At 38.4% G+C, this 21,851-nt stretch overlaps 1 protein-coding gene across 1 annotated transcript; it reads right to left on the bottom strand.

The window, feature by feature from the left end:
* Positions 1-18,138: 18,138 nt before the first annotated feature.
* On the bottom strand, positions 18,139-18,579 carry LOC148861381 (uncharacterized). The gene has a single exon (XM_088985036.1). The coding sequence runs from the start codon at positions 18,577-18,579 to the stop codon at positions 18,139-18,141; it is 441 nt and encodes a 146-aa protein (XP_088841162.1).
* Positions 18,580-21,851: the final 3,272 nt, after the last annotated feature.

The raw sequence follows: 21,851 nt of genomic DNA, 5'->3' as shown, positions 1-21,851 counted from the left end.
ATCAGGTTGTTCCTACTCGGAGCCCAGCTCGTTAGTTCAGCACTTCGGGATAACAAAATATATACCCTACAATGTCTGTCCACCTCGGCATACAACAATACTGAGTTATTCCTACTTGGAGCCCAACTCGTTAGCTCAACACTTTGGGATAACCAACACTTAGAAATATTTTTGCACACAAGGTTTTTTGAATCACTATGCTTCATTAACAAAAGTTTCGAGTACATGGAAAAAAAAACAACATATAGAAAGGAAAGCAACTGCTACTACAACTGAGCTCGAAGGCCTGGCACATACACTATATACGGGGGTCCAAGAAAAGAGGCAAGTGGTATCAATCAGTTCGGGGCCCTTCATCCCCAACAACAGCGTTGGTAGGCTGATCGATCTCCATGTGGTCGTCGGCGGCGTTGGCGATGTCACCTCCATCTTCCCCTTCCATAGTCTCTTTACCTAGGAGGTTGTCACTCTCCTCCTCAAAGTCGGGGTCCTTAGTTGCCTAGAGGGCCATCTCCTCGATGATCTTTGATGTTGTGATGGCACTGAGGTCAAGGTGAGGAAACTCACGTTGGGTGTCTCGCCCAGAATTATTACCCTTGGCTAAGCAGTTGTTGAAGCATAGCTTTAGGTGTTGAATCCATAGAGAAGCTGATTAAACCAACAAAAGGAGTTATCGTTAAGAGTGAGTAACCTAGAAAAAATGATTTTCTAATAATAAAAAGAAGTGCAAAAATATTTGAATAAAAGTAACGATGATTGAAGGATGAAAATAGTTTGTGATGAATAAGGCTTCGATATTCACTTGATCGATTTGCTTAATTGGTCTCGACATTGATTCCTATTTATTACTCAATTGCAAATTTCACATCCCAAACAAACAATCAGAAAATATAACTTTGAAACCAACGACAAGAACAAAAGTATTTGTTCTGAGGAATAAACTTTCGATGAAGAACATAATGATCTATTCTTACAAGCTACCCAAGAACGAAAACATATCAGATTGGCAATATTGCAGTCAAGGATCAACTCATAATTTAAATCTACCCAATGATTTATTTTCTAACAAATTGTATATAAAAAGAGCATGACTGATCTTTTATTTTAATTGAAGAATATAACTTTAGGGTTTATCAAAATAATAAAAGAAATCTCTCAAGAACAAAATTAAACATTGAAATCTCTCAAGGAATCAAAGTAAAATATCAAGTAAAACTCATCGATCAAGATTCTCCCTAGCCTTGTTGAAGCTTTAGCCGCACTTGAACGTCATTCTCCCCTTTTCTTTTTTGTGAAAGACTGAGAAAATAATGCCAAATAACCTCTGCAAGTCATCCCCCTTTTAGGTTAGAATTTTTCCTTTTTATTATGCTGTCAGGCTCCTCAAACTGATGAATTGTAGTCCTATCTCTTAGTTGTCCATAGCCTCAAGAATCATTGAATTTTGACATTTGTAGAGAAAGATATGTCCAAAATATTGGGCCCTGTTCAGAGTACAACGGGAAACGAATTAGTACTCATACTTGGGTCATCGAACTTGGGTTTGGGTTTCTTGGACCTATGTTTGGGATTTCCTCCATTCAATTATTAATTCTTTTAGCATAAAAATTGCACAAATAATAAAATTGACATTTATAAAATTATTATGGAAAATATTACTTTTTAGCTCTTTATTTTACAAATGTCAATTGTTGAGCACACTATAGATATACATTTCAATGCTTTCATCACTGGGTCAACCACTTGCTGAGCTTGAAGCCTTTGCGGTAGCCCGTTGTTCCGGTCTCAAGAAGTAGCTCGCGTTGTTCCGCCAAAGACTTATACTCCTCGACGGCCTTGACCTTCGCCTCCTCCATCGAACGAAACAAGATGTTAGTCCGCTCCTTCACCAGCTCCTCGAGACTCTAGACTTTTCTCTTAAGAGCCACCTCGCGCTTCTTCAATTCCTCCTTCTCCACCATCAGATCAGTCAACAGTTATTTTCGAGCTTGCACATCCTTCAACAATTTTTTATTCTCGTTATGAGCCAAGTTTAGTTCAGAGTGAGCCTCGCGGGATGACTCCTCGGCCTCGAGAGCCGAGCTGAGCGGCCAGTAGTTCGGCCCACCGAGTAACCTCTTCGGAAAAGATTGCGTCTTTTCTTTTGAGGAGACCAAGCTTTGGACTCAAGACGCTCTGAACTAGGATGTTACCGCCCAATGGAGTAGCTTCTTGAGCTTGCTGAGCCTTGGAAGATGTAGTTTCCTCGGGCAAATGATGTGGAGAAGCCCTATCTTGGTCCTCCTTGACCAGGTCGATTACCGGTGGCTGTTTGGTGTCGGCTGGGGGTTTGGAGGTAGTGACATCGACGTCCGAGGTTGGAACCACCTCCTGAATGCGGGCCTTCTTGGAGGCCCTCTTCTTCTTCTTCTTTCCCTTCTGCATGCCTTTGAAGAGCTCGTCGGTAGAGAAGTCAGTCATGATGACTACAAGAAGGCGACAAACAAAGTCAGATGCAACATCAAAGTAAAACAAAATAAGAAAAAGAGTACAACAGTTGGTGACCTACCGACCGACCTACATGAGCTTCTCCTCGGTTACAAAGTCCTCGAACTTCAGGCCAAGCTTTTTCCAAGCCCAGACTTACTTCTGCACTTTTTTATCCAGCCTAACGCCGGGGTCCTGGATGGTAGGCCTCAAGTGAGTTGGAAAAGGCCACCCTTCCCCGTTACGGACTATGAAGTAATGTCTCTTCTAGGCCGGGACTTTGTTGGGGAGCTCGTGTAACAACTTGTACCTGGGGTGAGGAGACATGTAATAACTTCGCTTGTGCTCGGATAGAACAGAAGCAGAATTCTTTTTGATGTAAAGAATCGAGGAAAAAATGGCAAGGTCAAGAGGTTGATTATAGTCATGAAAAAGGGAGATGGTGCCTACAAAGTTGCGAATGAAGTTCAGGTAGAGCTTGTCTATGGCGATGTCAAAGAATTTGACGATCTCGACTATAAAAGGGTGGAGTGGAAGATTGCTTAAGGGAATACTATAAATGAAGTCGTTGGGAAGTCTATACCGAGCTACTAAGGATAAGAGCCTATTTGTTGTCATTGTAAACGGGCTAAAGCTATCAGTGACCTTGGTATGAGGAGGAGGCCAATTTTCTAGAAGCTTCTTGCTCTCACCGAGGTGAGTCTAACTCGGACGAATTGGAGTCCTTATCCTATGTCGAAGTGCCCACCTCGGCAGGATGAGGCTCCGCGGTTTGTGCCAAGGTACCCACCTTGGCCCAATGGACTCATCACTCCCATCTAGAATGCTATCTAAACTAAGGATAGACATAATAAATAAAAAGGGAACAAACAAACTCAAAGTAAAAAAGGAAGCAAGACAAGGCGAACTCACTGAAAGACAAAAGAGGAAGCGAACTACCCCGGATACAAGACACGAGCTGAAGAACGGATGCATGACCTCAGTTCTCGATTGCACTTTGAGGAAAGAAGGAAATGAGACCTGGGTCCCCCTATTTATAGCCACCATATTCGGGAACTGACGGTTCAGATCAATGCGATTCTATGACTCTCGTGAAAACTAGTTGTACTCCCTTCGAGGAAAGATTTTGGTTGAGCGCGATTTTTGGTGTATGTGGAGTTTATAAACCACATCGAGTCCGTGCGTCCCTGACATGCGATCTGGTTTTTTCCACTGAGCCACATGGGTTACATCAGTCTAACCATAAAATCGGGAGGTGAACCAAGAAAAAATCGGGCCAACCTACTTGCGTTGATCGTGAACTCCCCACACCGGGGTTACAACCCCTAAAACAGGGAGTGGGGGGCAAATGATGAGGGGTGATTTGGCTCGACCTAGCGACTGAGGTACACGTGGATGCGATTAGCCAGTAGGATGACAACCCAACAAGGGACCCTCGTCAGCAGCTTGGGAGTTCGGGGGCTTGAGCACCTCGGCGTAAGATCATCTTAGCATAAAGGCACCTTGAAGTAAAGGCACCTCGGCCCCTAATTTAGTTCGGTGCCAAAGAACCGAAGTGCCACGTAACCAACTCTAGAAGCTTCTTCAATGGACTATGAACCCTTCGGGATCACGATGCCCGTTAACAGGACTTATCCTTACTCCGCCCGAATCGGAGGGAAGAGATAAACCTTATCAACTGGCTTATCGTTCTCCTTTGGAAACAAAAACGGATCTTATCCATTTGTCCCGAAGATCCCAGAGTTTTTTCGTGTGACTCATAGTTACCCAACTATATAAAGGCATCGATTCTCAAGGAAAAAGTATGCGCTATTACTTGCACTCAAGCTCTCTATCATTCATACTTAGCTCACAAACACATAGAATACTGACTTGAGCATCGGAGCGACCTCACTGGGTCTTCCACCCCAGTCCCTCTAAGCACTATTTTGTAGGTTAACCTAGCTCGCCACGTGAGAACATCCAGGCAATTCTCCAGCTAGGAGCTTCTAGATCGCGCATCATGAAGTCCTAAGGATGTGGTGCTCCAACCCGAACCCAACTCTATGGCTAAGTGCATTGGATCCCCTATCGGAAAATACATCTCCGGTATTGGGTAGTAGTTGTGGCCAACCTTCGGTATACATCTTCGTTTTTATTACTGCTACTATGGTCTTCATTTAATTTGTGGAGATAACTGCAACAGGGGATTCGTGATCAATTGGGAATAGGGTGAGGAGAAGGTGGAGGAATGAAGGGAGTAGTGAAAATTGATGAAGATGAAAAGAGAAGGGCCAAGACCAGTCCGAATCAGTGTGTAGGTGCTTAGGAAGTTAAGATGAGAGGCAGAGAGGGAAAAAATGATTCCCAAGTAGGTCATTTACTTGGGTAAGTAATACCCTCTTGAGATTTGGGCAAATAACTTTCTCGTTGATGCAAAAAAATTGTTAAAACATGACCGATAAAGCGGTCATTATATAACTTTGGTAAGTGGGTTTCTTCAATGGTAAGTGGTCATTATATAACTTTACTTGGGAATTAAAAGTGCACTAGTTGTAGGTATGGGCACTATAGAGCTGGTCTAAGTTCTAAAGGTAGTGCAGGATGGTAGAAAGAACAAAGTGTCAAGGATGAGACTGGGAAGATGAGAATGGAACTCTGAAGGAATAAAGGACGAAATGATGTTAGGGCTAGAATGTTCAGCTGCTCAGATTGATAGAACAATTGGAATCAAAGGAACTCTAGGATTAGGTCACTGGTGATAGATGACTCCGAAGGTATTGAATGACTCGAATTCTCCCCTTTCACGTCATGAACCCTACTATTTATAGATGAAGGATTAGGTGATTAGGGCTCTAGTTCCTAGGTTGTTTCGATGAGGACATGTGTTGGATTGTGATGAAGATAACATATTTGCTTTGATTCCTGCACCCGTAAGCTCTTACCATGTGTCGTCTCAGGGAAGATGATCTGTCGCACAAGTGGTTTTTTTTTTTTTTTCAATTATTTGCTCCCTAGACTGCAGCTTATTTTATTTATATTATCTTGTGTCCTACAAAGGGTATCCACTGTTAAGGTTTGAGTGTGAAGAATGCCCTCCTTAGAGAATTGCTACTAATTTGATGACCGTAGAGCATGTAGGCCTACTACTGCGGCTAGTCCGCGACAATACTTTAGTATTATATAAGTCTATCCCCTTACACTGGTAAGTGCATTTATCCGTGAAATATTTATAAATATGAATGTAAGAGACTTGATTTATTTAGGATTTTGGAAATATTTGAATTGTAGATTATAAATAAATTGGCTTGGGATAGGACCTTTGAGCTAAGCCCATTTAAATTTTGAATAAAGTCCAACTCGAGCCCACCTAAGTGGCACCCTAGTGTAAATGGATCCATAGTCTATGGAAAATGGTCTCTAACTGCCTCTCAAGCTGGGCCGACAAGGCAAGTCCAGGCTTGAAAGTCTCGAAGTTTTTTGACGCAAAAGCAGTCCATGGATCTACTAAACTAATCAAGCCCATCCTAAAATTAAGCTAGTTTAAACGTGCGTTTCCCACCAGGCCACCAGCGAATATATACAAACTGGCAATCTCCTGGAGCTGATAAAATCCTTCCATGGCTCTTGCACAATTTAGCAGCGCAAATATCACATGGATTTGAATTGCACCACATTTGAGAAGAATTACAGGAATTGGTCCTGATTATTTGGAAAGTGCAGCCAGGGATGGGCCTGGGCCTTGGCACATTAGTTCTCGGTGGATCATCAAAGCGATCTCCTAACTTGGTACTTGTCTTGCTTGTTTGCTTCAATCAATAAATGAATAAATAACTGGTTTCATTGATAGAGGAGGCAGGAGGAGACTCTTCAACGTAAATAAATGGAAATTAATGCAATCCGTATGCGTTTGATATTGGCTTGCCATTAATACTTAACCCTTCACAATCCAAATCGAATTAATTGTGGTATGTTGATGGTCGGGTGTAACTTAGTCCGGAATTCAATTGGATCCGCATCTCTCGGTCTCAGCTGATGATGAGACAAGGGACCCGTACTGGCGTCACTTCCTCCCTTCTAATTAATATGATCCGCAAGATTGGATCTAACATATAATCCTGTCGATGGGTGGGCGGGAGGCGGCCCAATTAAAAGCTTAAACCTCCCTTCAATTTTATTATAAATACTGAAATATCTCAACTTTTTTAAAATTGAAGTAAGACCTCACTTTTCATATTGCGGTGGTGATTGATAAATCTGAAATCTGAAAAGTTAAAAAGATATTATTTGTATTTGAAATCTGAAAAGCGGTATATGTGTTTTTCTACTTTTTAAAGGCTTTGAATCCATAAATTTGTTTGTGTTGGTCAATCTTTTACCATCTGAAATTCATTGATTTTACTATTTTACCTCTATAACATACTATTTAAAAGTGTTGAATTCAATTCGCATTATCTCATAAAAAATAATTTTCAACTTTAAAATAATATTGAAACAATAAAATAAAATAAAAAAATATTAATTAATAAATAAAATAATTAAAATAAAAAAATAATTAATGACTATAAAATTATTAATAATTAGAAACAATAAAATAAAATAAAAAAATATTAATTAATAAATAAAATAATTAAAATAAAAAAATAATTAATGACTATAAAATTATTAATAATTAGCAAAAATAATTAATAATTAATAATAATAATAGTAATTATTATTATTACTACTCACCCTCTTGAGAGAGAGAATTGTAGCTGTTGCAAGTTGCAGTGGCGGTGGCGGGAAGACGAGAGAGAGAGAGATCGAATGGGGTAGGGATATTTTTTACTTTAGGCCACGTTTGAATGACGGGCTTCAGTCTTAAAATTTTAGATTTGAAAAAACTTTTCAAATCATATTTCAGATGCAACACCAAATAAGCATTGGATCTGAAAAGTAGGCATTTTAGACTTTAGACGTCTAAAAAGTGTTATCAAATGCCACCTAAGTGATATTATGGGACAAAAATAAAAAAGTCATTGATTTTATCAGATTGGATAAAGCATGGAATAAGGAAAAAATTTTGGAATTTATTCTAGATAAATTCAAGATGATGACAGTTATAACCATCTCAATTAATTCTAGATATATGGAAAAAAAAATAAAACCATCCCAATGACAAAATGATATGGAGGCTAGACCTAAAAGGGAAATTTACTATAAAATCCACATACAAACTTCTAGAAGAAGATCATGGAGATACAACCAAAGATAGAAAATTAAAAAATATATGGAAATTAAGATGCTCTCCAAAGATTATCCACTTTATGTACCTAGTATTAAGGAGAAAAATCCTGACAAGAGATCATCTAGTATGTGTAATTGTATTTCATTTGCTTGTTTGATGCATATGGCCTTATAATTGATAGAAACTCTAAGTTGTAAATTTTTCTATTTTATCAAAAAAAAAAAAAACCCTCCCATTTGAATTTCTCTTAGCAATTCAAATCATACTCTCTCTCTCTCGATTTTTTATGATGCTGTTTAACTCCACAACAAGCACAAGTTTCATCTCCAAAACTTCTACAATGAATTGTTAGGTTTGTTTCTCTGCTTTCATCACAAATACTAAGGGCACATACTTAAAGCTGTTCTTTGCAACATTAAATTCAAAGTTTTGGCTTCTGGGTTTATTTTCTTAGTTGGGATAGTGATGGAGGAGTCAATTGACGCCAAGTCCTTAAGTTGTTAGAATTGGGGTTCTATTTGACAAATAGTTTTAAGTTAAAAGCATGAAAAGGGGTATCCAAATGGAATGTTGGTTGTTGTGTTAGATGAGAAGAATAGGCAAGAATAGGTGGAAATTGATGTCTTCTGGAGGTATCAATGATATCGGGTGTCATAAAAGGGACTACAATATGATACTTGTGTTAGTTTAGAATCTTTACAGCCGTTTGATAGATGTGGGGAGATTTATCTTGCCAAGGCTGACATTGATGTGCCGCCAAGTTGGTTGGGGTGGCTTGTCTCAACTGCCAGGGTGAGACATTAGGTAAATGCAGTGTGGGTTTTCTTGAAACCCTGAACCGGACCAGAATTCCAGTATTGCCCTGGACCTTGGAGATAGATGGGCAAAACTGGAATGTTACACCTGACCCCTAGACACGATTATGATACTGCACTAGGTGTCGGATTGTGCTGCCTTTGATAGGTCAATCAGTGAGATCCTTAGACGGGGTCAAAACCCGGGTATGTTGGGACAGTTCGGGAATTCATTTGAGTGGGTGATCATAGTGATAAGATCAACCCCTTTGTCAGACAAAGTGAATGATCGGGGATGCACTATCTCTAAAAGAAACTAAAACTACCGGTAGTCTATTTCAACCGTTGAAATTTGTTTTGAAAATATATATATATATATATATATATATATTATGGTTTCAAAATGTTTGCAAAAGGTTTTAATTCCCGGGATCCATGTGAGTAGAGAGTGCAACACTGTACCTTGCAGCTGAGGGAGAGGTCCTCTCTTGTCAGGCAGTGGGTTAATCTTGCATCTGCCCACAGTCATTGGGTTTTTATAAGGTGGCTTGACCCAAGGACCATTTAGTGTAAATGTTGGGCCCATTAAGAGCAATGGTGATGGATTCAGGGGTTCACTATCTTCTATAGTTAATTCGGCCAGGCCTTGTAACAAAGGTTGGGCTGAACCCATGTGACTGATGTGTAGATCAATGTTTGGGTCCCACATCATACAAGGATATCCAATTGGGCAGTAGTTTAGAGGGTAAGTGAGCAGATGGACTTAATGGGCATAAAGCCCAATTCGAACTGGCTTAATGAGATTAATTAAAAGGGGGCAGTTCTAGGATTTAGATCAGCAGATAGGATAAGGGATTGACCTTTTCCACTTACAGAGTCCAGATCCAAATACAGATTTGGATCAGGAAACTACTAATTAGATTAGAAGGGCTGATCTTTATCTACAGATAAGATAAGGGACTATCCTTATCTCTTAAAGAGAGTCCAGATCCAAATAAAAGATTTGGATTAGGAAACTCCTTACGGGATTAGGAGATGCTATCTTTAAAGGATATAAATAGAGGAGCAAGGAGAACCTCCAATATACAATTCTTAGTTCAGAGAATACAAAGAGAGAAGAACGTGTAGTTTGATTGCTCCTGTCTTCTGCTCTTTCTTGCTCTGCCCGCCATACCAATTCGATCTCCATCAGAAGTCGTGCTCACTTGCCCTCCATCAAATTCTTGTTGAAGAGTCAGGTTCTTGTTGAAGAGCCATCCTACTGATTCTACTTCATCCTGCGTCGTGTCATCTTCGGTGGAAGCAGTCTTTGGATCTTTCCTTGGGCGTGAACACCTTCATTGGAGGTTATTGTTACTTTGTATAAGGTATAACCCTCCACTCCCTTACGGTTATAGATCTGACTAGTTTACGTTCAAGATTGATATTTGAAAATGCAGTTTTCTAAAATAGGGAATGTGATTCCCACGTGGGAGAGAGAGAAATTTTTGAAAATTTTCCCAACCTTCTTGCAGGGTTTGGCCATCCATATGACGGATCTCTCATCCCTTCAGGCTAACCCGGTACAGTTGCTCCGATGCTTAAGTCAGTACTGGGTTGTGCAAGCTAAAAGTTTGTATTCTAGTAAGCTAGTGAGCAAATAATCATGTGTATCCTGTATCATTGTGGTTGGTGTCTTTATATATGTATTGTTTGGTGTAGGATTCATGCGCCGCATCCGAGATTTCTGGGAGGTTGTTCCTTACCTGTCTGAAATCCTCAGACGTAACCGCTATGCACGTTGACCATCCTCCTGGAACATTTGGTATGTGGGCCAACTTTAGAGAAACCTGGGAGTGTCAGGGTATGCATGCCGAATTTGTCGGCGAGCACATCTCGCAGGTCACCGCTTGGTCCTTAGTTAGATCGGAAAGCCCTCGAGAGAGGTCGTGCCTCACGTCGAAGTCACTTCGGCCAGTGACGATGTGCTACAGGTCGGCCCTGGATGAGGTGCTGCAAGCTGACCTAAGTTGTTGTTGAGGTCGCCAAGTCGGGGCGAAGACGAACTACGATCTAGGACTCCAAATCATCGCTTAGGTGGCATCTAGGTGTTGTCCTACTATTTTGGGATGCCATGTGTCATGAGGTTATTGGAGGGCCAAATCCGCCCTCATCAGGTACCCTAAATAGTTTAAGGCTGATCACTGGCCAAGCTTACGGAATGTTTGGTTTGGCCTCGACTACGACGTCCTTGAGGGTTAGCAATGGGACGCCTTCCGTGAGATCCTGAAGAGCATAAATGGGGTCTATCTTAGTAACAATCACACAGGCGTTGGCTTGCTTAGTGGTGGTAGCATAACCCTTGACATCTCCATACCTGTAGATAATTTCTACCTTTCCCACAATCATCATAGAATAAAGCAGTTAGATAGGGGAAGAACTAAAGTTAATTATGCCTTTCCCAGAATTGAACAATTAACCACAAATTTGGATTATCACAACCAATCCTTTATATTATTATGATTTGATATTAAAACTAGAAACTCAGATCTAGCAGATTTTGAAATGGCCATATCTTGAACTCAAGTCACCTAGTTAAACAAACAGATCTTGAACATCTATAAGATTATTCGATCAAAACAAAATCTGTTCTTATAAAGAGGAGATGTTAAACAGAGGAGACATTGCAGGAGAGAGGAGCGAAGCTTGTTCCTTTGGTTGTTGGATGGAGAAGACGTTGCAGGATAGAGAGGAATTGAGCTTGTTCTTTTGGCTATTGGATGAAGTTCTTGCAGGACAAAGAGGAAAGAAGTTTGTTCTTGCAAAGAGGAGAAAGTTTGTTCTTTAGCAAAAACCTCTCCTTTATTTTTGAAAAATTCAACAAATACCTCCCTTTTGTCAATGACCAAGACGGAAAATGTTAAAGAGATGATTATTTTTTTCAAAAGACCTATTTTACCCTTTTACAATTAATGTGCATCTATTTTTACTAAAATAGCCCTATCTCAGCAACTCCATAATCCCTCGAACATTCTCCATCTTCTTCCTCCCAACACACAATGATGGAGGAACCATAAGTCTATCCTTGGCTGACCCCATCCCCAGATTGAACAGATTCACATTGCGAGGCTTGCACTCCTGTACTTCAACATTTGGATCATTCTCAATCCCTTCAACATCATACTCATTGTTGTCGCTAATGGTGAAAGATCTACTCCCCTCTGTTGATGACACATGAGGGCAGTTCTCAGGGTAGAGCTGCTTGGACAACACCTCTTCCTGGTTAATGATGGCAAGCCAAGTCGCAATCTCCTTCATTGTCATCATGTCCTGCAAGCCAAGGTGCGAAGATTGTTGGAGGGTTTCTTACAAGCTTCCCCTTCTCCGGAATGATGCCACAAACGAAGCCTTGAGCTTTACAAAATCTATTATCTTTCACGTATCGGAAGAAATCCAAAGCGGTTCATCAAATTGACCCATGAGCGCAACCTATCTCCCACCATGGTCGCACCAACATCCGACCCACATCCATCTCCCCCGTCGCCGAATTCCAGGTTGGGGTTCCATCCTCATACCCGTTTCACGTCAACCTCTTCAACCCACTTCCGTCCAATCTCACCAAGTATAGATCACCATGTAGCTGAAATTGATTTGGCATGGACACTGGCTCCGCCGATATGCCACCGCAGGAATATCTTCCCGATCATCCATATCTTCTACGGTCTCACTATCTTTATGCTTGCATTTGAATGAGTCGTGGTTGAACGTGATCAGGTCACCGTTGGGAGAACACGAAGGGAATGATCCGTTAAGCTAGAGCATCCTCAGCTCCTTCACCGGAGAAGTTACAAGTTCAAGATGTGGAACGATTGAGTCCCCTAAAGCTGACTCACCTCGGAATTGGTACTATTCGAGAAAACCTGATTTGAAGGAGAAAAAAGGATCGTAGTGGTGAAATTTTGGGTTTACAGTCTTAGTTACCCTGCAAAACGACTCTAGCTCTAGATCAAAGATCTCAATGTGCCTAAAGTTATTCTCTTGCCGCCAAGTCGCAACAACGATTCGTTTGCCGTCATGCGATGCCGCTAAAGTAAATGCATGGAGTCTTGGTGGGGTAGCCTGACGAGGAGCTTCACATACACCGAAAAGCTAGAAATATTTTGGAAGATCTACTCGAAAAATGCTCCACCATCTGAAATTTGTAAAAGGGTATAGGAGAAAAAAATGAAATTTGTGAAAGGGTAAAATAGGCATTTAAAAAAAATCATATCTTTAAAGTTTTATGTCTTGATTATTGATGGAAGGGAGGTATTTGTTGAATTTTTAAAAAATGGAGAGGAGATTATTGACAAAATGAAACTATAAAGGAGGTTTTATGATCATCAGAAACGAAACTTCAGGGAAGGATTTTGTATTTTACCCTTAAATTACTAAAAATCCTATTTTGTATGTGTTTGGTGCCATTTATGTTTATTGAATAAACGTTTGTACTTTATTTGCTAGTAAAATCGAGAAATGCAATAATTAAAACCATTTATGACAATTGGGCATCACTTCAGTGTAACAATGAATAAATGCCTGGCCGTTTGTGGAAGCTTCAAAAAATAACTTTTTCAAACGGTTGGCATACACATAAACCAAAGTTTACTTTTTACATTTTCAATATATGCAAAAAAGCAAGAGAGAGAAAATGTTGAGATGGCGCCTACGTTTACTTAATAAACGTAAACGGTACCAAACATCACTTATCCTTCTTTAGCGTGGTTTTTTCTCAAGGTCTCTCTTTGAACCCTATGAAGAATGGTACTGACGGTTGAATCCAAAACTGCTGCCACTTTGACAAACTGTTGTTTAGATTAATCACCGAGGGAAAGAAATAAACTCCGGAGTTCTTACGTGGCGTAATTTCAATAACTAGGAATGGCAACAGAGCAAAAGAGCCACTCCCCGTTCTCATCCCTATTCCGTGCCATTTTTTAAGGATGTTAAATTTATTTTATTTTTATTTTTATTAAATTCTAAATTTTAAATAAAATAATTATAATTTATAATTTATAATTCTATTCCCACCCATTTTGAATGGGGCCCGTGGGAATGGTTAAACTTGTAGGAAGCTGCAACTGCAACAATTTTATAAATTGACTTTAATGTTGATTCTCATCCATCAACCAATAAAAAAAGGGTCAAAACGAACTATTACAAGAGAATAATATGAAGTAGTGAGGTCTATAACCCAATCCCATTCCTTGTTTTCCTTTAGAAAGCATGGTACATGCGTGAAAAACATCAGCAACCCTTGTGGGTCCTTCTAAGCATAGTTTTTAAAACCGATTCGGAGATCAAACCGGTCAGGCGTCTGATTATTGAGTCAAACGGTTTGATCGTTCGAACCAAATGATCAGTCTGTTTTGACAAAAAACATTTAAAAAATAAAAAAGAAAATAAAAAATGAAAAACCGTTTGAATGATTAACCGTCTAGATCAGTGATTTACTAATCAAAATCAACAGCTTTTGAAAAAAATCCAATTTTAGGGAAAACCGAAACCAACCACCTGACCGATTCCCGGTTTTTTCAGTCCAATCTGATTTTGAAAACCATGCTTCTAATTAACGATAAAGTATTCCCAACTTTTGTAAAATCTGTATCACAATTTTATAGGAGAAGCCAGCTCCAATCTTTCTGCAAGCGGTGCCCCAAGTCCAAATGAACAATGTAATAGGTCAATGGGTGATACAATTAATGGGTTTTGCAATGCCCAGTTTCCAACCTCAAAATCAAATGCCCCACCCCGAACCCCACTGGAGCTAAACATCCCAACCCCATCCCCGTTCCGTGGGAAACAAATAGGGATAGGGATCCCCGAATTTGCCCTACCCCGTTCCGCCCCACTCATTTTTATTTGTATATTTAGAAATAACTTTTAACTAGTGGAGGGTCCCTGCTTGGTAGGAGCAGGATTGAAATTTTAACATTGTTATTTGCTACATAAAAAAAGATAATGGTATCTTAATAAGAAACTTGTATAAGTACTGTTATTAAAATCGTTAGTAATTTTATCTGTAATTTTTGTTGTTAAAACGGGTCTGGGTCATCCACTTGAACCGGACGGTCGAACCATCGACCTGAAAACCGGTGACAAAATTGTCTATTATTTTGACTGTAATTTTTGTTGGTTCATCCAATCTGTCCAAATTGACTTTGATTTAGACAGGTCCAATCCAAAATCGATCCATTGACACCCCTACCTGCTACTTGCTACCGCCCTCGCAGGACAAAACCAAGACCTCCAGTGATTCTTGAACACTGGCGCCAGTGTTTGGTGAAAAAGACAATATCCGTGGCAAGAAATGTGATCTCATTTCAAGGGTCTCTTATTACATTATCTATACTGCAATCAAACAAAATAAGCTAAAATTTGAAATAGGAAAAGTCAGAATTTACACTCAAAATCATTTGCACCGTTATGGCTTTGCATCAGTACAAATTTATTTGCATTACAACCAAATACAGCCTTAGTCATCAAGATGCTCCAAGGTTGTATGAGGATTCCTGAAAGTGCAAGTTGCTGATTGAAGATTGTCACCGGATTGCCAACCGATTTCATTAAGACTTTGTTTGGTTTGAAGGAAAAGGTAGGGAAAGAGGGGAAGGGTAGGGAACTTTCCCCACCCTTGTAAAGGTTTGTAAAGGTTTCCCTACCCTTCTCTTCCTTTTCCTACTCTTTCCTTCAAACCAAACACAGCCTAAGGGATCATCTACAACCACAACCACACCAAAAGAGAAGGAAATTGTGCGGCTGACTGATTAGTCAACAAAGGTCAACACCATGAATAGCTCTCTCCCTTTAGATGTTGCTGGCAGGGCTTGCCCTCACTAGTGCTAATCTTTCTCCCTTTCTACTAATCTATATTCCTATAAAAAAGTGAATGTCTTTTCTTTATGGAATTTTTATTGGATATGCATTTTTTACTCCCTTTTCAAGGATACAACGGGTATAAAGAGGACATATATGTCAATTACTCCTAATTAAAAAATTGCCCACTTAAAAAACTCAATAATTACTTATGAATTATAAATAGTTTTGTCTTAAAGATACTGTCACATGCAAATACATGTATACATTTACTAGTAAAACAAAGCATAATAGTTCACCAAATGTTCAAAGTTTCAATAAAGAAATGTATCTAAAAAAATTAGGAAAGTACTTTAAGCATTGTCAATAAATTAATGGTAAATTGCATATTAATACTCTATACTTTAAAATAGTCTCACTTTAATACCCCAAAATATCATTTTAGTCCAACACCATTAACGAATGTTACCGTGGATAATAAAATTATCAAACTATCCCTTGTTGTCATAAGGATTGAAATACATTTATAGTAACTGTCGCCTATTCCATATGACAGTGGATAAGGAGCACAAAATAACCTCATACTTCGTAGGTCGCGACGACTTGGTCTCTTTCATATGTTGCCCATCTTGAGGGGACTCGCTTCATTTGTCCAAAATTGATAATGCCAGTTGAGGAATTCTTGAGTATGATTTTGAAGGACTTCAAGATTACATTAGGGGATTTTCGAGAGGGGGTGGAGTTGTGGTGGGTTTGTGACTATTCATTGCTATTCTGGTTTAGTTTTCTAGGTGTGAAAGGTTATTTTTTTTTTTAAGTTTTAAATCGCATGCAACCATGGTTTTTAAAATCAATTTGGAGACTGAATCGGTTAGGGGTCTGGTTATTGGGTCAAACAGTTCGTCCGTTCGAAGTGAACAATCGGCCAGTTCTGACGAAAAAGAAAAAAAAACGGTTGAAATGTATCGTTCAAACGGTTCGAACGGTTAACTGGCTGGGTTAGCGGTTTGTTAACCAAAATCAACAGTTTTTGGAGAAAATCTGGTTTTGAGGGAAAACGAAACCGATCACATGACTGGTTCCCGATTTTTCTAGTTTGGTCGTCCAGTCTGGTCCTATTTTAAAAACCATGCATGTTACATCATAAGCATCATAACTGATGGAATACTAACATAGAAACTTAAAATGACAGGTTTTGAGAATCAAGTGCCACCTTTTTAAAGTTAGTGTACTAAAGTAGGACTAATCTCAAAATATAAGATATTAAGGCTCACTTTGGAAGGAGTATAAATGCAAATATATAGAGTGCATAACCTTATGTTTTGCATTATTTTGTATGCATTTACATTGTACATATTTGCATTTGTAATCTTTCCAAATACAAATATAAATATATAGAGTGCAAAACTTTATATTTTATATTATTTTGTATGTATTTGTATTATACATATTTGTATTTATATTCCTTCCAAATTGAACCTAATGCTCCGTTTGGAAAGAGTACAAATGCAAATATGTACAGTGCAAATACATATAAAATAATACAAAATATAAGGTGTTATCCTCTACATATTTGTATTTATATTCCTTTCAAACTGAGCCTAAAGAGTACAAATACAAATATATACAGTGCAAATACATACAAAATAATACAAAACATAAGGTTTTGCACTCTACATATTTGCATTTGTACTCCTTCCAAACTGAGCCTAAATATACAATTTGCGAACAAATTAAAGGAGGTTTCAGAAAGCGCCCATCAATTTTAACCTCAAGTTTTACCTACTTTACTCTCTCAAGCACAATGTTCCCTCTTCTATTTTTAGTAGTAAAATAGTAAAATTGGAGTCTGATCTGATGCACTTTTTATGCTGCATTGCGCTCTTCAATATAAAAAACATATTTCATATTGAGTTTTGTGAGCTTCAACCCTTGTAATTTCAGCTCAATGAATTCATCTTTCTTTCTTTCTTTCCTGTTTTTTTTTTTTTACCAAAGATCATATTGAATTCTTTCTTTTTGATGACTGGCTCCAGATACCCAGTAACTGCAAATCATATTCAAATTCAATCCTTTTACATATCCTCATATCCAGTTTAATTAGAATATCAGTATATCTATACAAAATTAGCATAAATTTACAAATTAAAAGGCTACAGTTGGCTAAGCTTCAGGTTTGTTCTGTTTTTTAAGTCCAAAATCATAAAACCCCAATTTTAGGTTTGAGAAAAAACTATCTTAATTTTAAAAGCAATTCTTACCAAAATTTCAAACTACTTTTTGCCTAATTTTGCTTTTCATAACAGAAAGTTCAAAGACTGTTTGTTTTCGGTGTAAATATTTATCGATTTAAAATACATCAATGAATGTCAATATTTATTGATTGGTTTAAATGAGTGAATCGTTATAAAGTGAAAAAGTATGATTATTGATCTAAATATTTTTATTTAAAATAAATGACAAAAAAGTGGAGCGATCCCAATTTACACCAAAAACAATCACAAAAAAAATTTGCTTCCAGAAGTATCGTACTGCGGATGATTCAGCTACGCCTCATGTTTTGTTTAAAATTTTTGAATGTTAAACGAGGTGGCTTGAACTTGAACATCCAAAAAGTGGAAGTATGTAGTTGCAGGATGGAGCGAAATGGAAGTAAGAGAAGAGCATAATTTATAGCATTTTAATTTTATTATTTCCTTAATATTATTATTGTTAATTACAGTTTAAGAGAAGAGCATAGACGGAGAAAACAAGCTAAGAAAGACTTAAAAATAAAAGAAAAATAGGAAGTAAGAGGAAGAGCCGAAGAAACCCCATATTTAATTTAATATAATATAATCAGCGTCGTCGACATGAGATCTCGGCAGCTAGTCTCCCGGCGTCGCGAGGCAGTAACTGTCCCTGAGCCATCAACGACTTATAGATCTGAACCAGCACCGCCTCATCGTACTCCTTCAAGGGTGGCCTCGCAAACCCAGCTCCGACCGCTCCACCCCCACCAAGCCCATTGCTGAACACGCCGGAGTTGGCGAACCCAAGCATCATCCTCACGTACCCATCTCGAAGTCGTATGAGAAGCCTCTTGGGGGAAGGGATGCGGATGAGCCGGAGCTTCGGCGTGATCCTGATACGCCAGAACCGCTTCCTTCTGTTCAGACGTACCGTCGTTAACTCCACCCGGGCCTTTCGACGCCGGCCACTCCCGTCCAGCCGCTCGTACTCTCTTCTCTTCCAGTACCCCTTCCACCCCTTCAATAAATTCGCAGACACCCCTTCCATCTTACACCTCACCAACTTTATCTTCTTCTTCTCTCCCGGAATCACAGAGAGACGGGAGAGAGCTTCTTTGTATCGCCGGTAAATAAGAAGGGAAGGCGAAGGCCGGTGAAATCAACCACCTATTAAACTCTTATCGGCATTTCTCACGGGTGTCGCTGTCCAATATTAAATGAAGAGACACTGCACCAATGGACCACTTATATAGTGCACCGTTTGATCCCCCTTTCCGCTGGACAATACGTGCAGACCAACAATTTGGGTTTGGGAGTTGGGACGTTCCCTAGCTAATAATCCCCATCTTTACAAATCTACATATGTTGCAAATTAATTATACTCAAATTCCTTCACATTTTCTTTTTATTTCTCTCTAATTTCAATCTAATCTGAATCTGGCCAGTTTTATGTACACATCCTGGAAGGTAGGAAGTTGATTTAAAGCTTCAGAAATTAATCCAATATTAATATTCATGTTCATTATAGTTGACTTATTTCCTACTTGTACTTCTATTTTTAATCCTTAGACAGAGACTGTTCTCAGTTAATAGTAAGGTCTTGTTTGTCTAAACGAATTTTATCACAGCAAGTGTTTTTCGAGCAAAAGTTATTAGAGCAACTTTGGTGCCCATGTTTGTTCACATTTTCATTTATATGGGAAAAGAGGAGATTAGTGTTTCCAACATGGGGGGTTCAACTATGATACGAGATCGGAAAAATAACTGACCAATAAATTGGAATCATAAACGTGGTAGTGAATCAGGTGTCATTTATCTAAGTTCATGGATGGATTTTGATTGGTCAAAACTCTTTCTATATCATATATTTCCCATATCATAGTTTTTTCCTCTAATGGTTAGATAGGCATCTCCCCCAACAGACTTATACAGCCTTGCATTGGAAATATCTCTATACTTATGTACTTTATTTTATGGGAAAATATTCTTAATGCAAGATTGTAAGATGCTGTTTAAACAGTGTGAGCATGAACGAACTTGCACTGACCTAAGCGAAACTCGTAGATAAACAATTTATCCATCCTTAAAAAGGTATCAATTACCCTGGTAAATGATACGAAAATTCACTTACTGTGGGATCCAATATAGTGACACAAAAATGTAAGATTCCTGATCACTTACCCATTTGACCAACTTACCCCATGAGATGCCAGTAAACGAACAGAGCCTAGATGTTCACTAATCACCAATTAATAATCGACCGGTCAAGGCCAAGAATTCGAAGCATACGATTTTGATTCTGATTCTGATTTGGAGGTTGGATTCAATAAATGGGTCCGAAATGACGGGTCATTAAGGGGGCCTGGATGGGTCCGAAATGGACTTAGCGCTCAATATAAGGGGGCATGACATAGGGTTGGGGGCCCAGACCGGCCCACAGAGCATGGGAGATAGCTGAAAGATGTTAAAACTAAAAACAAATTAAAGGGGTGGTTTGGCCCGTTTTGCATGTTGTTTTCACTCATTTGAACTTCGGATTAGGAACTGAAAAGTGGACCTCCGATTTTAATTAATTGACAAGCTCCTATGAATATTTTCAATTATATATTAGAATGGAAATGCGTGTGGCTTGGGAGCAGGGAAGGAAGCTAACAAATTCAAGATCTGGTGGATTCACGGTTGATAGTTTAATGCGTTATAATGTTTTAATAATTTCTGGCGTGATATGTTTTCCACTATTTTATTTTTATTCTATAAAAAACATTTGACTACGGAGGCCCACAAGTAACGTAAAATGATATGGGACTATATACTGATACAAGGGTCTAATTTAAATAATAATTTTATTCTTATTTTTTCTTCTTTTATCACATATAGGGCATGCACCTAAAATCTGCAATTTATTAGAAGGAAATGAATTTATTTAAATTTTTATCAAACCTAAAAGAAAGGAAAAAAAATCCAGAGTATTAAAATGCATGACCAAGAAGAGAGAGCAGAAAGTGTAGGCTCACCAGTCACCATATATGTGGGTCACTTGGTGGACAATGTAGAAAGTGTGGGGGACTGTTTTAGTGTTATTAAAACGCATTTTCTTTAAAGAAACTGTATGATAACTTTGCTAGTGTGAGCTTATCTTACATTGTCGGTCTCAAGTCTGTTAAAGGAGGGTGCATTACGTTGGTAATCGCCACTAAAACTTTTACCAAACTCTCATGATAATAGTATTGTGCGATATTTATTGATGCTTTCAGGATTATTTATTTTTAGTCCACTCACATCGCAACTCGCTGAGTTGGTGATGTGGATCCTCATCTGCTCGCAACTAATACCCCATTTGGATAAGTTTTTGCTTATGAACTTTGAGCTGTGTGAAACAAAATATTAAATATGGGCCAAAAGTGCATTTATCGGTTGGTAATATTAAATATGTTATAATACACAAAGTTTATATATTTTGTATAACATTCAAAATATTATTAAATTCAACATCTAATACACAAAATTTATATGATTTCTAATAATATATAGATTGGGGAGGATCGAGTTTAGCATACTATACCTATACTAGTTGTAGAATCTTAAAACTCATTCATTCCTCAAAACCCGTCCTTTAAATAATAGAATCCGTCCTCTTAAAGCGAATAGGAATAAATACCCACTGAATAAGATAGAAATTGCCATCCCTAATTGAAATCAGCTGGAATCAGAATTTCTGAAATTTGTAAGAAAATGAGGATTTCTGATACCTCAGTTAATTTAGAGAGCGGAATATGACAACTATTTGGTGTTGCCACGATCATGAGCTTCCAAGCTCACGACTCATCATGAATCATGTGTGTCTGGTGGTTTTGAAACCTAATATTTGTAGGTGAATTATAATAACTTATAACTCTAAATCATTATAATGACTTAGTTGAATTCTTTATTGTTATATCATAACTATTGATTTCACAATCAAACCTTGCCCAAGTGCGTCTAGAAGTTTGAAGATATTGACGATAAATTCTGAAAAAAAAAAAAATTGATGTCCGAGAATCCGGGTTAGGGATTCGGCATTTGACCACCTTGTTATTTTATTTTTAATGTGGCTTCATCTATCTCAAATTTCCATTTGTTTAATAGGGCCGCATCTGCTACAAACAAAATCATATATAATAGACCACGTAAGCAGTGATCAGCAAATAGTGGTGGAGTCGGGATTTTTTTGGATCATGTTATATAACATTTTTTTGGGCCTATCGTAATGAAAAAGTTATATTATAGAGATTTACAACATGAACAATGACACAACATAATTAAAGGGAGGGAGGACACTCA

The sequence above is a fragment of the Nelumbo lutea genome, chromosome 4 (genome assembly GCF_056320005.1).
Source record: "Nelumbo lutea isolate HS-2025 chromosome 4, American lotus-T2T, whole genome shotgun sequence".
Taxonomy (NCBI): Eukaryota; Viridiplantae; Streptophyta; class Magnoliopsida; order Proteales; family Nelumbonaceae; genus Nelumbo; species Nelumbo lutea.
This window is presented reverse-complemented; position numbering and strand designations above follow the sequence as displayed.

Bases quoted from the DNA above. Each gene is read 5' to 3' on its own strand.
- LOC148861381 (XM_088985036.1), bottom strand. From the start codon at position 18,579: ATGGAAGGGGTGTCTGCGAATTTATTGAAGGGGTGGAAGGGGTACTGG.